This window comes from Fopius arisanus, unplaced genomic scaffold, assembly GCF_000806365.1.
Source record: "Fopius arisanus strain USDA-PBARC FA_bdor unplaced genomic scaffold, ASM80636v1 scaffold00005, whole genome shotgun sequence".
Lineage (NCBI taxonomy): Eukaryota > Metazoa > Arthropoda > Insecta > Hymenoptera > Braconidae > Fopius > Fopius arisanus.
The window spans coordinates 2,057,729-2,073,022 of NW_011887744.1; the positions used below are offsets into that span (position 1 = coordinate 2,057,729).

General features: G+C 37.5%; 3 protein-coding genes and 3 non-coding genes across 9 annotated transcripts; 3 read left to right on the forward strand and 3 right to left on the reverse strand.

Annotated features, from left to right (window-relative positions):
• Positions 1-3,005: 3,005 nt before the first annotated feature.
• On the reverse strand, positions 3,006-3,078 carry TRNAA-AGC (transfer RNA alanine (anticodon AGC)). Its single transcript has one exon. It is a non-coding gene; the product is annotated as a tRNA-Ala (tRNA).
• A 1,338-nt stretch (positions 3,079-4,416) lies between these two features.
• LOC105273550 (aromatic-L-amino-acid decarboxylase-like) lies at positions 4,417-6,594 on the forward strand. The gene is made up of 8 exons (XM_011316045.1): positions 4,417-4,617; positions 4,803-5,036; positions 5,157-5,286; positions 5,380-5,640; positions 5,705-5,822; positions 5,893-5,983; positions 6,102-6,302; positions 6,382-6,594. The coding sequence occupies exons 1-8, from the start codon at positions 4,417-4,419 to the stop codon at positions 6,592-6,594; spliced, it is 1,449 nt and encodes a 482-aa protein (XP_011314347.1).
• Positions 6,595-7,064: 470 nt separating this feature from the next.
• Positions 7,065-9,619, forward strand: LOC105273511 (aromatic-L-amino-acid decarboxylase). Of its 2 annotated transcripts, XM_011315994.1 has the most exons (9): positions 7,065-7,139; positions 7,240-7,474; positions 7,593-7,826; positions 7,912-8,041; positions 8,141-8,401; positions 8,466-8,583; positions 8,666-8,756; positions 8,990-9,190; positions 9,268-9,619. In XM_011315994.1, the coding sequence occupies exons 2-9, from the start codon at positions 7,274-7,276 to the stop codon at positions 9,481-9,483; spliced, it is 1,452 nt and encodes a 483-aa protein (XP_011314296.1). In that variant the 5' UTR covers positions 7,065-7,139; positions 7,240-7,273; the 3' UTR covers positions 9,484-9,619. The 2 variants fall into 2 exon arrangements, with proteins under 2 accessions (XP_011314296.1, XP_011314295.1); XM_011315993.1 differs by having other exon boundaries at positions 7,096-7,474.
• A 563-nt stretch (positions 9,620-10,182) lies between these two features.
• On the reverse strand, positions 10,183-10,254 carry TRNAP-AGG (transfer RNA proline (anticodon AGG)). The gene has a single exon. It is a non-coding gene; the product is annotated as a tRNA-Pro (tRNA).
• A 743-nt stretch (positions 10,255-10,997) lies between these two features.
• Positions 10,998-15,134, forward strand: LOC105273510 (aromatic-L-amino-acid decarboxylase). 3 transcript variants are annotated; one of them, XM_011315992.1, is made up of 9 exons: positions 10,998-11,084; positions 11,681-11,906; positions 12,322-12,555; positions 13,225-13,354; positions 13,442-13,702; positions 13,768-13,885; positions 14,012-14,102; positions 14,322-14,522; positions 14,601-15,134. In XM_011315992.1, the coding sequence occupies exons 2-9, from the start codon at positions 11,706-11,708 to the stop codon at positions 14,928-14,930; spliced, it is 1,566 nt and encodes a 521-aa protein (XP_011314294.1). In that variant the 5' UTR covers positions 10,998-11,084; positions 11,681-11,705; the 3' UTR covers positions 14,931-15,134. The 3 variants fall into 3 exon arrangements, with proteins under 3 accessions (XP_011314294.1, XP_011314293.1, XP_011314292.1); XM_011315991.1 differs by lacking the exon at positions 10,998-11,084 and adding an exon at positions 11,498-11,604; XM_011315990.1 differs by lacking the exon at positions 10,998-11,084 and having other exon boundaries at positions 11,498-11,906.
• TRNAP-AGG (transfer RNA proline (anticodon AGG)) lies at positions 12,907-12,978 on the reverse strand. The gene has a single exon. It is a non-coding gene; the product is annotated as a tRNA-Pro (tRNA).
• Positions 15,135-15,294: the final 160 nt, after the last annotated feature.

The window sequence follows — 15,294 nt, forward strand, 5'->3', positions numbered from 1 at the left end:
TTGAAATGATTTCGTTAGTGATAGTGGCTTCTTGCGTCTGGTACGTGACGACCAGGGGTCGACTGACATTTGAGTCTTCTATTTTCACGAGACAGACTGTCCAATGAGAAAGTTTGGCTTTACGACTGGGACACTATCACCAGACTGGTGCAGAATACGAATCTGGCCTCACATACCCTCGTCTCCATCACCATCAAACTTTATTTTGACTATTCCACAGGTCCAACTGATCCTATTCAAAATTTTGATTAATCTTCGCGGAGTTTTTCGGATGATACCAAAGCTTCAGACATTCTTCTCTCCTTCATAATTCAATTAGGTGGCATTGCTTCTAATCTATATCCCTCAATTGCGAGTTGGTTCCTACTGGGAAGTGTAACAAATGGTCATAAAAGTAACACCCACGACAGTTCCAATTTTCTCCAGGCAACCGCGCACCCCATTTCTTGTTCCATTCATGTGAATTACCGATCTGTATTTCTGCTGACTCTCACGAGCCACAAGAATCCAGGGTTTCGTTGCAATTCACTACTGTCCTACCCGCTTTAAATGATCTTTTCGCGAGTGTGCATGACTTGATTATACGAAGAAAATATAAATAGCGAACATAAAAATCGAGACGAGGAATCAGGGCAAAGCTATTGTCTACGATGAATGGACATTCCATTGAAAAATTATGCATTACCTGAAGCATTGATCTTTTGAAAAACTCAATAAATTCCACAAGTATGTTAGTCGATATTAGGGAAATGCAATCAATTGCAAATGCAATTAATTCTTCGAATACTTAACGTATCGTTAATTATTTTTACAACCATCGATCTCGTCATTCGATTAAAAACGAAAATATCGACTTCCGGCATTTCCAAAGGGCCTAGAGAAATCGTAAATCGTTCTTACGTCGATTTAGATTCAATTTCAGACGTGAACACTTGGACTTCATTTTAATATTCAGTTTGATGTTTCATTATTTCACGAACCACGCGAATATCGCCATATGAAAAACTGGATATGAATGACACTGAGCAAAAAGAAAGTTGAATAAAAAATAACGACAAAATTCAACCGAGAATTATGTTATCACCAGGAATAAAAGGAAAGTGCTTTGACACGCGAGGGAGTGAGTTCATTGGGTGATGCGCGAATGATATTCGCGTTTTATCTTTTGCAAGTCGTCCAAAGAGGTGTGAGATGTAGAAGTGCACAGAAGAGAGGGGAAAAGAAGAGAGTGAAAAAAAAAAGAAACATAGAGAAGGGTTGAAACGCATTTGAGAGGGTGGGTTTAGGTGAGAATGAAAAGGCGGAAAAGAGAAAAGCCCAGTAGATCGCCGTAAATTCACACGAAATAGCTCCACAGTAAAATATAGAGGTGGCTACATTCTGCATATGTCATCCAAAACCGTCTATCTTCTACCTTTTCCTCTTTGTCTGTCTCATTCAGTGGACCTCCACTCTGGATCATATGTACGTCGTATATTACCACGCGCGGTCGCTTCTCGCGACATCTTCTAACCCCCACATACGCTTCACCAAAATTGCGGTGAATATGTACGACAATTCTAGTATATATTTATACATGGCCTTCATTTTCGTTGCACTTATGAATTTTTAGTTGGAAATCGTTTTTCGAACCAGAAGGCTTTTAATTTCACATACTTTCATCTCTCATGGCATGTTTAATAACGAATGTTACCTCTTCGTGGTATGAAATATGAGCAAACATTACGTTGATTTTTTGCAATTAGTCGGGTGCGTCCTTTGGGGGCCCTTTACTTCATTAAGACGTCTTGTAGAATAGAAAAATTCTATGAAATTCAGGTAAAATATGAAATTCGAATTTTTTCGTTCCATGAAGAATCAAGAGAATCATATAACTCAGATATTTTTTTGAACCCTATCTTTTAAGCGTTCAGGTGAATGTACCAAAGAAAGAAAGGAATTATGACAAACACTGAAGAAAATGAGAGTGTTACGGATACGAATGATTTACTAATTATGGATAACGGATGGAACTGTATATTTTTCGAAAACCTATTGGTGAACTGGAGGACAAGGTTTGATGGTTATTTAATTTCGTCCACCATTGACAATGGACAAGAAAATGAAGATGGAAGTCTTTCCGTTTGGTAAGTGACCAAATCTGGAGGTTTGGGCAGAGGGCACGAGAGCCATAAACCCCCAGCATCTCCAGAGCCTGCAGGTTCTCGAGAACCTGTGGGTACTCCTGCACACGCGGGTGAAAACACGAGAGAGAGTGTCACACGTTCCCATAGCAACTGTGAAACGACTCCGCCTCTGTGACTCCCTCGGTTCGATATATCCCTCGCAAACCCTCTCCTCTCTTCTTCTTTTGCACTGTCGTTTTCCCCTTTTGCTACATCAATGCCCTCCGCATTTTCTCTTCCTCCGGCACCGGCTGTGGTAGGAGGTTTCCCTTATTTCTCATTTTCCTCCTTGTCCACCCAAGAAAATACGTCGCCATGGTCTTCATCTCCGAGAATAAAGAAATGTAAAAAAGCAGAAATTGTAACAGAAAAAAAAATAATGGGAATAAACGAGGGGTGAAAATAATGGTATTCGTACTCACTGGAAAAGGCAAAGTTCGGAACTCCATTCTGTTAATTTTGGTTGAAATATATTTTTTCCCCCTTTGTGTTATGCATTTTTACATTTGCATAAAATTCGATCGCTCCACGAAACTCATTTCATGCAGGTTGTACATTGCTACTCTCTCTTTCTACTCACTACATCGTACCCAGGATTTAATTTCGTTGAGTGCATCCAGTATGCGCGATCTGAGAACATTGGTATGTATATCTGTATATACGGATCACATATAAGCCGATATATAACCGCTTTCATTCCCTGTTATGCTCGCGCAATCATCCCGGACACTGAAAAAATGTGATATAACCGTTTTTTCCATATTTGACAGAGTGAGACTGATTCTTGCTTGTTTCCGGCATATTTTTTGCGATATCATAGTGAAGAAAAAAAAAGGAATTTGGAGGCGCCGGGTATCGATCCCGGTACCTCTCGCATGCTAAGCGAGCGCTCTACCATCTGAGCTACGCCCCCCGTGGAAGGTCTACAAAAAAACCGTCACTTTTTCCTCCAAGAGGATACGCACTCATGCCTGCCTCTATGAAGACCAAAAAACGACGGAAAAATTAATTATAACGATGGAGGAACATCTATCCCTGATTGAATAGACCACAGAAAAAATAAACCAATGTTAATTTTCCCATGTTCTATTAAGTTGGATGGGTTTTAACACGTTTTTGATGTGAGCTATTTCTTCTGCCTTTAGGTAGAAGAAGCCGACCAATAGACCATTTTTTAAAAATGAATAAATTGGCATTTTTTCTGTTCTGTTCAAAATTTTATTTAGAAGGTGAATAAATTTAGATATGAATAATTGCGTATCAACTTTCTAGATACTAAAACATCCGCTCAGCGTCGCAGACTTGTCACACGACTTGCTCGCTGTAGTGATCTCACCACTGCACCTCGACTACCGCTGCCTCATTAAATAATTAATATCTCAGGTCCTATGGCGAAACACCCTTCTGATATTTAAGCAGTGATTTTCTGACGTGTATTCTATGATATATGTTTTTTTTAGAATTTTTATATTCATTTATTGAGAAAAGTATTTTGTTCAATTTTTCCGTCCTAGGTGTGAAAAATACCATTTTTTCATTGAAACAGTGTGAAATGCCTCCCCCCCATTTTATTTTAGTTTCGCTTCCGAATGGATCTATTGATCATTTCCATGATTACGAGGATGTTATTGGTCGCTACAGCGGTCACTTATAGGTGGAACGCGCGACAACACGCATGATAGCCTAGTAATAGAATAATTTCAAAGATATTTTTAACTACAAGGGCAGAAACTAATGTCCATCGAAAATAATATAAAAAATAAATGAAGTCATAAAAGTGCCATTTGCTACGGAAGATACACATTATGAAACCCAACCGAATCTGGAGAAATTCGAAAGGAAATGAAGGAATTTAAAAAAAATAAGTCAATTGAAGAAGTTAAATGGAAAACCAAAGATAAGGAGATATAAACAACATTAATTCGAGTTGTGATTAAAACTTAAAACTGAACGAGACAAAAGTGGGAATCAAAAATCGCCTTTAAAAAGGCTGAGGTAGTTAAGAGTGAGTACAGTTCATTGCCATAATCAGAAACTATACGATAGTTCTATTCAACATCTCGTTGACTTCGAAGACAACAGTAATTACTATCAGTGATCCATTATGGCATTGATTTTAAATGATGAGAATGGGTAATAACCAATTTTATTATTGCTTCATTTATTTCGGAATAATTAATCTGAATGAAATTACTCGTTAATACCCTCGAGTTTTGAAAATTTCAGATTGGATAAAAATCAGCCGGCAGGCATGGATGCTAAAGATTTTATTGAATTCGGTAAAGCAAGCCTTGAATTCATTGTTAACTATAATGATACTATAAGGAATAGAAATGTTCTGCCAAGTGTTCAGCCTGGGTTTTTGAAAGAAAAGCTGCCAGCCGAAGCTCCAGAGGTGGGGGAAACTTGGCAGGAGGTGTTGAAGGACGTAAAGGAGATAATCGTGCCAGGAGTAAGTAAATTTCAAAAGTTATTGAGGAATCATGACTGACATGAATCACTGAATGAAAAAAATAATCGAATCTATTTTTTGCGACTGCTGGACTAAAATACTTTCCAATATTTTCCCGGAAAGTCGTATCGTTCACATGGAATGAATGTTTCTGATATAATGATATATTTATGCAATAACAATAGATAACGCATTGGAACTCACCAAATTTTCATGCCTACTTCCCTTGCGGCACTTCCTACCCAGCAATAATCGGCGAGCTCATGTGCGCTGGATTATCAACACTCAGTTTTTCCTGGATGTCATCACCTGCCGTCTCAGAATTGGAAGATCTGACTATGAATTGGTTAGGAAGGGCAATAGGGTTGCCAGAGCAGTTCTTGAGTGACACTGGAAAAGGTGGCCGTGGGATGCTGGAAGTAATTATTTCTGTCCCATGATAAAACTGACTAAAAATGTTACAACAATAACTTACCGTAAAAGTCGTCTTCCATCTTCTCTAATTGTATTTAATAGTTACGGTAAATCACAACTTTCAGAGTTCAGCGAGTGAGACAACAATGATTTGCCTGTTGGCAGCAAAGACGCGAACCCTTCGACGAATTAAAACCGAAAGCCCACATTTAGATCACGAGAATTTGGAATCTAAATTAGTGGCCTATACTTCAGGTACATCAAAACACCGAAGATAACAAAATAATGGGGCCCAGACTGTTGCTGTTATATTTAAACTATTGATATCTATTTGCTAATGCTTTTCAGAAGAGGCAAATTCATCTGTTGAAAAAGCGGGAGTTCTGGGCTCCATGAAAATGAAATTGCTACCAGCACAGGACGATGGCTCCCTGAACTATCTGATACTCATCAATGAGATATTAAAAGACATAGAGATTGGCCTCATTCCTTGTTATATGGTCGCAAACATCGGAACCACTGGCACTTGTGCTTTCGATAATTTAACTGAAATAGGACACGTCTGCAGAGCATTCGATATATGGCTCCATGTAGACGCTGCTTATGCAGGTATATAAAGAATATTCGAGAAAATATGAATAATCTAAAAAGTACTCTATAATTATGATTGAAGGTGGGGCTTTCGTATGTCCTGAATATCGATACCTCATGAATGGAGTGGGATATGTTGATTCCTTCAATTTCAACCCACACAAATGGCTTCTTACTAATTACGATTGTTCAGCTTTGTGGTAAGTTGTTCATTCCCAGAAACCATTCGCCAGATTTTGATCTCTACTTTATACTCTTTGTCTAATATAGGGTTCAACATAGTCATGATCTTATTGAAACCTTCCAACATGAATCGTTTGATTTGACTCATGCCAAGGAAAACGAGAAATATGAATACAAAGTGCGTACGTTGGCAAAGATTTACGACTCAAATTCCCTGAGTTGGAAATTATAATTATAAAATTATAGTTTCTCCAAAACTTCACGGTATTTCGTGAAAATCGTATGTATGTTTTCAGAATTGGCAAATTGCACAAGGCCGTCGATTTAGAGCTCTTAAATTATGGTTTGTCATGCGGATGTACGGGGTGGAGGGTTTGCAGGACCACATCCAGGAGGCAATAGCCTTGGCTAAAAAGTTTGAGGATTACGTGAATGGTGACGAGCGTTTTGAAATTGTCACGCCGAGATCTTTGGGACTCATCTGTTTCAGGATGAAGGTCTTTAGACTGAAAACACTCTCGATTTCAAAATTTAACTTTGTTTTCGTTATTGCTGATGAAATGGATGATATTTCAGGGTGAAGATGCACTGACGCAGGATCTTCTTAAGCGATTAATGCGCAGAAAGATAATCTACGTGATTTCTGCCACTCATCGGGGACGGTTAATGATCCGATTTGCAGTATGTACTGCTAATACCACTGAGGCGGATATCGAATTTGCATGGAAAGAGATAACAGAGCAGTCTGATATGGTTCTTCAATGCTCTTGTCACCAACCATCCCGATAATATTCGTTCTTTATATATTTTCATCCGGTTGGAGCAGTAATTAAAATGTGATGAAAGTAAAAACTGATGATATGTATATTGAAAATAATCAAAGGAATATTGCATCTTTGTATCGTTAAAATGTCGAACATGTCGAAATAATAAAAGTTTCAATTGAATGATGTTGAAAAATATTATCAATTTCCTATTGGCGATTCTAAAAATAGACATGGAATAACAAAAATAGAGTCATCAAATTGTCATTTAGTGGAAAGAATATACAAAGAAAACAAAAACTTAAAATGTGAGAATAATGGAGACAAGAGTCAATTAATTGACAGAAAAAATGGGTCGATAAATAAAATATCATTAAAAAAATACAAATTAAGATATGAGTGTTTAAAAACATTCAATTAAGAAGAAAAGAGTGGGAAGCGATAATCCTCTTTAAAAAGGCAGATGCAGTCAAGATCGAGTGTAGTATATTGTAGATCGAATTCGACTGCACAAACGAGAAAAAAAATCATCGATTTACTGGCAGCGAGATTTTCATATCAAGAAATCCAGTAATCGTCAGTCATTGACTTCATGAAATTCCTCCACTTGAATTATAATCGAAAGTTTTAATTAAAATCTATTAATTCGGTAGAATTTTCCAAATTTCAGATTGTTTAGATCCCGGGAACAATAGCCTAAAGTCATGGACAATAAAGATTTTCTGAATTTCGGACAGGCAGCGCTTGATTTCATAGTCGAATATAATGATAGTTTGAAGGATAAAAATGTTCTACCCAGTGTTCATCCCGGATATTTGGCGAAATTATTACCAACCGATGTGCCAACACAAGCGGAAACTTGGGAGAAAGTTTTGAAGGATGTAAAACATTTAATAGTGCCCGGAGTAAGTGCATTAAAAAAATTATTAAACAATTATAATTGAGAGAAAAGATTATTGGAATTCGTGGTTGTGGGACTAAAAGTGCCTTATTCCAAAATTACTGTTTATGCTATAAAAATAGTTAACCCATTGGAATTCACCGAACTTCCACGCCTACTTCTCTGGGAGCTCATCCTACCCAGCCATGATCGGCGAGCTCATATGCGCCGGATTATCAACAATCGGTTTCTCATGGATATCATCACCTGCCAGCACTGAATTGGAAGACATTTCTATGAATTGGTTAGGAAAGTTGATAGGACTACCGGAAATGTTCTTAAATGGTGAAGGAAGCTCGGGTGGTGGAGTCATAGAGGTCATTTTTAGTTGAAAATATTTCTGGTGATTTTTGTAAATTCACTTGTTTTATCATTAAGATGTATAAAAATTATAACATCCAGGGTTCTGCAAGCGAGGCAACATTAATTTGCCTGCTAGCAGCAAAGGATCGTATGGTTCGTCGTATTAAACAATTGCAACCGGACATGGACGTCGACGTGATCAAGTCGAAATTGGTGGCTTATACTTCAGGTAGAACCAAAAATGGAAAAACCATTAATTTTTCCATTGAAATGGCTACTATTACATTTATTTTTTATTACTTATTTTTGACGTTCTTATCCTTTTCAGTTGACGCGAATCCGTATGTCAAGAAAGCGGGACGTTTGGGCTCAATGAATATGAAATTCTTACCGATAGATAAGAATGGCGCCCTTAGTTATTTAACCCTCATTAAACAGATGTTAATTGATATAAAGGCTAAACTCATTCCTTGTTATGTAGTTGCAAACCTCGGAACGAGTACGGCCTGTGGCTTTGATGATTTGGAAGCCATAGGTAAAATCTGCAAAAATTTCCATTTGTGGCTTCACGTTGACGCTAACTACGCAGGTATATAAACAATTATTTCGTCAATTATAGATTATTTCGGAAAATCTATTACTCGCGTTTACAGGTGGTACTTTTGTATGCCCTGAATACCGATACCTCATGAAAGGAGTGGAATATGCTGACTCCTTCAATTGTGATCCTCACAAGTTGCTTCTTACTAATTACGATTGCTCAGCCCTGTGGTGAGCCTTTTGATAAATTGTTTTGGGGATTTTTATTTTTTCTTATACTTATATATATATATATATATTATGTCTGATGTAGGGTTCAGAACACTGACCATCTCATCGACGCCTTCAATGTCGAAAGAGTTTATTTAACTCATGATAACCAGAAGCTAACACGAGATTACAGAGTAAGTGCATACACTTTCGCAAAATTTACCGCTGGAATTAACTATAGATTATAAATATAGCTTACATTGCGGTTTCATTAAAATTTGAAGCTATTTCACGAATAAAGCTTGAACTTTTATGAAAGAAGAGAGAATAATAATCGTGAATAGAGGGATAATTTTTTGATTAATTATTATATGACTGCACGAATGATTTGTATAAGATTTCGCTCAATTAAAAATTTTTTTTTCAGCATTGGCAAGTCGCCCTGGGCCGGAAATTTAGGGCTGTGAAATTGTGGTTTGTCATGCGGTTGTACGGAGTTCAGGGTCTACAACAGCACATCCGTCGTTTAATAGATTTAGCCGAGAAGTTTGAAAATGCCTTATCAACTGACGACCGCTTTGAAATCGTCACGACGTTTTGCCTGGGATTCGTTTCTTTCACCATTTGGGTAATTGCAAACTTGCCACACTCACATCAATGAAATTCAATCTTCCCATCATTCTAACGGACTGTCCGATTTTTCAGGGTAATGATGCATTCACGCGAGAACTCTTCCAGAGATTAACGGACAGGAAGAAAATTTACGTTTCTTCTGCACTTCATCGTGAACGGTTAATGATTCGTTTTGTATGTACTGCACATACCACCGCCGAGGATATTGAATTTGCATGGAACGAGATAAAAGGACAGTGTGATGAAATTCATGCATCCCCTTGCAACGTCCAAGAAGAATCTGATTAAAATATTGATTGATCCAAATCAATTGATTCAAATAGAATATAAGATATATGAAATATCCACCTCATCTCAAAATGCATTAGCTTGTAACTCTGTTATAATTCTCCGATTTTTTGGAGTTGTAATGGAAATCTGGTGAATAAAGAAACTGGTAAAAATGACATTAAAAAATTGTTTCCTCCACCCGCTGTGTCATATGTCCATTCGCCCAGATAGACACATACGTGAATTATTAAAAAAAATATAATATATTATACGATAAAACGGCAAAACGGTTTTTTCAAGCTCGCGAAATACTTTTTTTGTTATGGACTGCTTCCTTGTTAGGATTAGCCCACAGAATAATTGTTTCTCGGCAAAGAATTAATGATGAATCATAAATTTTTTTATGATAGGTGTATTAGATAAAATTAAAGAGAATAGTTCGCTGATCGTGGAAAAACCACTCATTCATTTGAAGACTAACCAGAAAAATTATGGCCGGAAAATATGGATAATATTTAAACTCCCTCGATCATATTAGTGTTATAATTACAGTCATCCATTACGCAAGTGATGCATAATGATCGACTATTGTATAACTGAATACATAGATTGAATAACCGATTGTCGAGAGAATGATGGAGTTAATAATCAGCGCTTCGACACGGGCTGCAGCCGTTTGACAGCCGTAATAAAAAATGAATAATTCTCGAAAAATTTGGGCTCGTCCGGGATTTGAACCCGGGACCTCTCGCACCCTAAGCGAGAATCATACCCCTAGACCAACGAGCCGCTCTTTAATTTGCCTGCTAGACAGGTGAGCGGCAGAAATCGGCAAGAAAAAAAATTGAGGAGGCGCAAGATCTGTGAAATTCATCTGCACTTAAACAGACCCTTTAAGAAAATTTTCAAAAATAATTTTTTAATGCCATGATTTGGCGAAGAATTCATTCAGCCTTCTATTGGCAATGAGCGATTCCATTGACCCCAACGATGGGCAGAAAAAAAATCATGTCCTCGAATTACGTAAGGAAATTGATCCTCCCATCCATAAGGCTGAGATAAATTGCTGCTTCTTATGATAACTAGCGATCAATTATCAACGATTTCGTAGTAAAATCCAGTGATTCGTAAACTCAATGTCAGGGTCAGCCTCTTACAAGAAGATCGGTATTCCGTTCTCCTAGGTACCAGATAATACGAGTTATGTAATATCGGGGAAGTAACGGCCGCGTTAGATTTTCCATAAGCCAATCAATGGATACTCTGCGGTTATCCCTACAGACAATACGCTCCAATGAACATCGACATGCAGAAAAAAAAAATTGTATACAAAAGGTGGTGGTTGCTGAGAGTAACAATTTCCTTAGAACAGCCTCAGAACGGAAAATAGCTCATGCATGTAGAAAAACTCATACACCCCATCTACACAGAAGATATATAAAAGACACTGAGTCCTATCTTGGAGCAGTCTCTCACGAGAGTTCATGATTAACGAACTTTTCAATTATTTCGGTTATTAATAATTCATGAGATTGGTTTTTCTTTCATACCTCCACGTTGCACGACTCATTTTCACGACTCAGTTTCGATTCGAAGTGTAAGAACTTTCTTTGAACTTGGTAAATATTATAATCTGTATTTTAACGTGTTATTATATTGTAGTTATACTCTAAGCTGCGAAGTGGGTATGAAATTTTTACTTTCTCAAATTTCTCTATTAGAAAATAAATAAATACCCATTAGAAGTAAAATTGATAGATTTTTTATATGGTCATCGCGGAATTCAAAGTGCATTCAACTGACCCAACCGTGATTGATATTTTAGTGACCTTGACTCGGAAATGGAAATTTACCCAGAAATGACTTCATCTCAAAGACAGATTTATCGCAATATTTTCAAACGTAACTTCAGATGTAGTTAACTCATGTCCATTTTCAGTAATTATAGAGAAAGTCAGGTGAAAGTTTGGAATGCTGTATGAGGTATAAATTCGTCACCTTCATCTTCTGTGGTCCATTCCACAGTGAATCTTCGATAAATCGCGTTATAACGAAATGAAAATCGCGCGAATTTCACTGTTGTATTAATAACTAATAGTATACATTTCCTACTGTGTAATCAGATGACATATTTCGAGGGTATATTGTGACGATTCACCAGTTTTTATGTGCAAAGTGTACAACGAAAATTGAAAAACAAAACAAATCTTTGTAGGCTGCCAAAGTGTTAACCCGGAATCATGGAGAACAAAGATTTTCTCGAGTTCGGGAAGGCGACCCTCGATTTTATTGTTAACTATAATGATACTCTGAGGGAGAGAGATGTTCTACCGAGTGTGGAGCCTGGGTATTTGAGCGAATTGGTTCCCGCCGAAGCTCCGGAGAAGCCAGAATCTTGGCAGGAAGTTTTGAGTGATGTAGAACGGGTTATTTTACCAGGAGTGAGTGCATTCCTCAACTTACGGCGCAAGAACACTGAGAGAAAGGATTACGAAGACATACATTTTGTTAGACATTGGATCCCAATTTAATGGGATAAACAATGCCATTGTGATTAGTGAATTATTTCTGTCAATTAAATTAGTCAGTGTCTGATGAATTGTTTAATTGATTTTTAGGAAAGGCCAGAATTGGAATCGCCATTTAGTCACTTCCAGAATCTAATTGATAAGCATTATATTTTTTTCATAATGACAAATATCAAAAATACCAAAGTGTCGTTATTTCTGGTAAATTTCACTAGGAGCTCCGGTTGAATAATAATTCTATGAAATTCGGTAAACTCTTCTCTCAGTGAACATGTGCGGATAAATTGTAAAAGTAGAACGAATGGTTTCATGTATGCATCGTAAATAGGTAACACATTGGAATTCGCCACACTTCCATGCCTACTATCCAACTGCCAATTCATACCCAGCAGTACTGGGTGAGTTGATGAGTGCCGGAATAACAACTCTTGGTTTTTCTTGGATATCATCACCTGCTTGTACTGAATTGGAAGTCGTAACTATGAACTGGCTAGGAAAAATGATGGGATTGCCAAAAGAATTTTTGAACTGCAGTGAAGGACCTGGTGGTGGAGTTCTACAGGTATTCATTATAATAATATCCCGATATAAAAAGGAGAAAGGAAATCGATCTCGAAGTATATCGAAATATCTCGAACTACCGGAAGGGTAAGGCCCGTAAATTCTCTTCTAAATCTCAAACATATTAAATAAATGCGCGTGCGGAACACTTGTGGACGATCTCGTTGACAGAAATAGAAAGTCGAGACGATCGTTAATACGAGAACCATCACTATCACGAAGTGGTACTCATTGCACAGTATGTGGCTGTTTGAAGGCCGGACAAAAAGAATCCATAAAAAAATGTAAAATAGCAAGTCAATTTTAGAACGCGGAAATATTTCGATAAGACCTATTAAAAAAATAAAAAAGAGGGCTCGTCCGGGATTTGAACCCGGGACCTCTCGCACCCTAAGCGAGAATCATACCCCTAGACCAACGAGCCAACGGTACAGAACAGAAAAAAACTTGAGACTTAAAACTCGCAGACATGCACTGAGAAAATAAAATTCTTTTTTGGAGTATATTGTCTAATTTCAAAAAAATATATTTGCCATTAACATTTCTTATGGAAGTACTCATATTGATTTACTGGCGGTAATTAAATATATTTGGCCGAAGAATAATTTTTTCTCAGTGTGGGCAACGTATGGAACTCATCCGAAAATCCTCTAAAAATGATAATTTTCAGGGTTCTGCTAGTGAGGCTACTCTAGTCGGCCTATTGGCAGCGAAAGAGCGCATGGTCAGACATATGAAAAGTCAAGATCCAGATCTAGATGGTCCCCTCTTAAAAACCAAATTCGTGGCATATACCTCCGGTAACTTAATGAAACCAAATTCTATTGTCATCTCAATATTCATTTTCATTGTTCACCACTTACCTTCCACTCTCCTATTCTCTCTAGACCAATCGAATTCCTCTGTGGAAAAGGCGGGACTCCTAGGATCAATGCCCATGAGATTGCTACCAGTTGACGAGAACTGCTGTCTTCGTGGTAAAACACTTTTAGAAGCGATGGAGAGGGATAGAAAAGCTGGTCTGATCCCTTGTTATGTGGTGGCAACCCTTGGCACTACGGGGACATGTGCCTTCGATAATTTGAACGAGATCGGACCAATCTGCAAAGAAAATAATGTATGGCTTCATATAGACGCTGCTTATGCGGGTATGTTGACTGCAGAATATCATGATTATAGGCAGTATTGCCTGACTGATTTGTAATCATTGAAGGTGCTGCTTTCGTATGCCCCGAGTACCAACATTTATTGGCTGGAGTGGAATATGCTGATTCTTTCAATTTCAATCCACACAAGTGGCTTCTTACTAACTTTGATTGCTCAGCCATGTGGTGAGTTTTCGATTATGAGCCAGAATTTAGAATTATCATGCGCTGTAACATGCGATGTAACGGTTCAAAAAACGAAAACAATTTCCCACTTGATCCTAACAGTTTGTACTTTCTGTTCTGATTTAGGGTGAAAGACGCTGGACAACTCATTAATGCCTTCAACGTTGACAGAATTTATTTGGCACATGACAAGCAAGGACTAGCACCTGATTACAGAGTAAGTTCCGGGATTAAAGAAATTTACATGAAATTCATGGATTACGATTTGAATCGAAGTTAATTGTTGATATGAAATGATGATGAAGATCAGCAACTGCAGTGAGGGATTTAATGTTCGAGTGAAGACTTTTGAGATAATGAACCTGCAAATTAATCCAATGAGGAGGTGTACGATTTTAGGTGATCTATATTATTTATCGTCAATGATTTTTTCTAGCATTGGCAAATTCCTCTTGGTCGTCGATTCAGATCTTTAAAATTGTGGTTTGTGATGCGATTATACGGAGTCGAGGGACTGCAAAAACACATTCGCCACTCAATAGAAATGGCGAAGAGATTTGAATCACACGTTCTATCAGACGAGCGATTCGAACTTGTAACCCAAAGATCTATGGGACTCATCTGCTTCAGAATGAAGGTAACTGACTTGAAAAAGTCGCAGCAATGAAATTCAATTTGTTACTCATAATTCTGATGAAATGTGTAAATGTTTCAGGGTGACAATTCACTGACTCGCCAACTTCTTGATCGATTAATGGCGAGAAAGCACATATACCTGATTGCTGCGACTTGTCGGGAGAAATTAATAATCCGTTTTGCAGTATGCACTCATCTTACTAAAGCTGAGGACATTGACTTTGCATGGAACGAGATAAGAGGACAAGGAGATGAAATACTATCAGCGAAATTGCAACAGGAGCAAATTCAATTGAAGAGGGAGGAGGAAAATTTGAATCACGAATTTTCTGGTAAAGAGGGCGGAATCGCAGCTCGATTGAAGAATATGAAAATTCAAGATGCAAAACAATCACAGAAAATCACATAATAACTGGTGAATATTATTATCATTATGAATGTTTGAGTGGTTATCGGAAATCGTCGGATGCAATCAGCGGGAAACTTTCTTTCAACTGTTTAATAATAATTATTATGCCCTTGTGCAAAGAGTGATATTGTCGTAGGAATTAAGGATTAAGTATTAAACGTAAAGAACAAAAAAAGTTGAATAAATGAGTTATTAATTGGAAAACGGATTCACTTTTTTATCATTTTTTACTCACCAGAATATTCCCCCTTCGCCCTTCCGAAAACACTAGATGAAACTTTGATCTCACTATGTTTAAATAAAACGAACATTCTGTTAATAATCACGAGAATCACTGTATTATCCGAAAAGAAACTAATGAAAC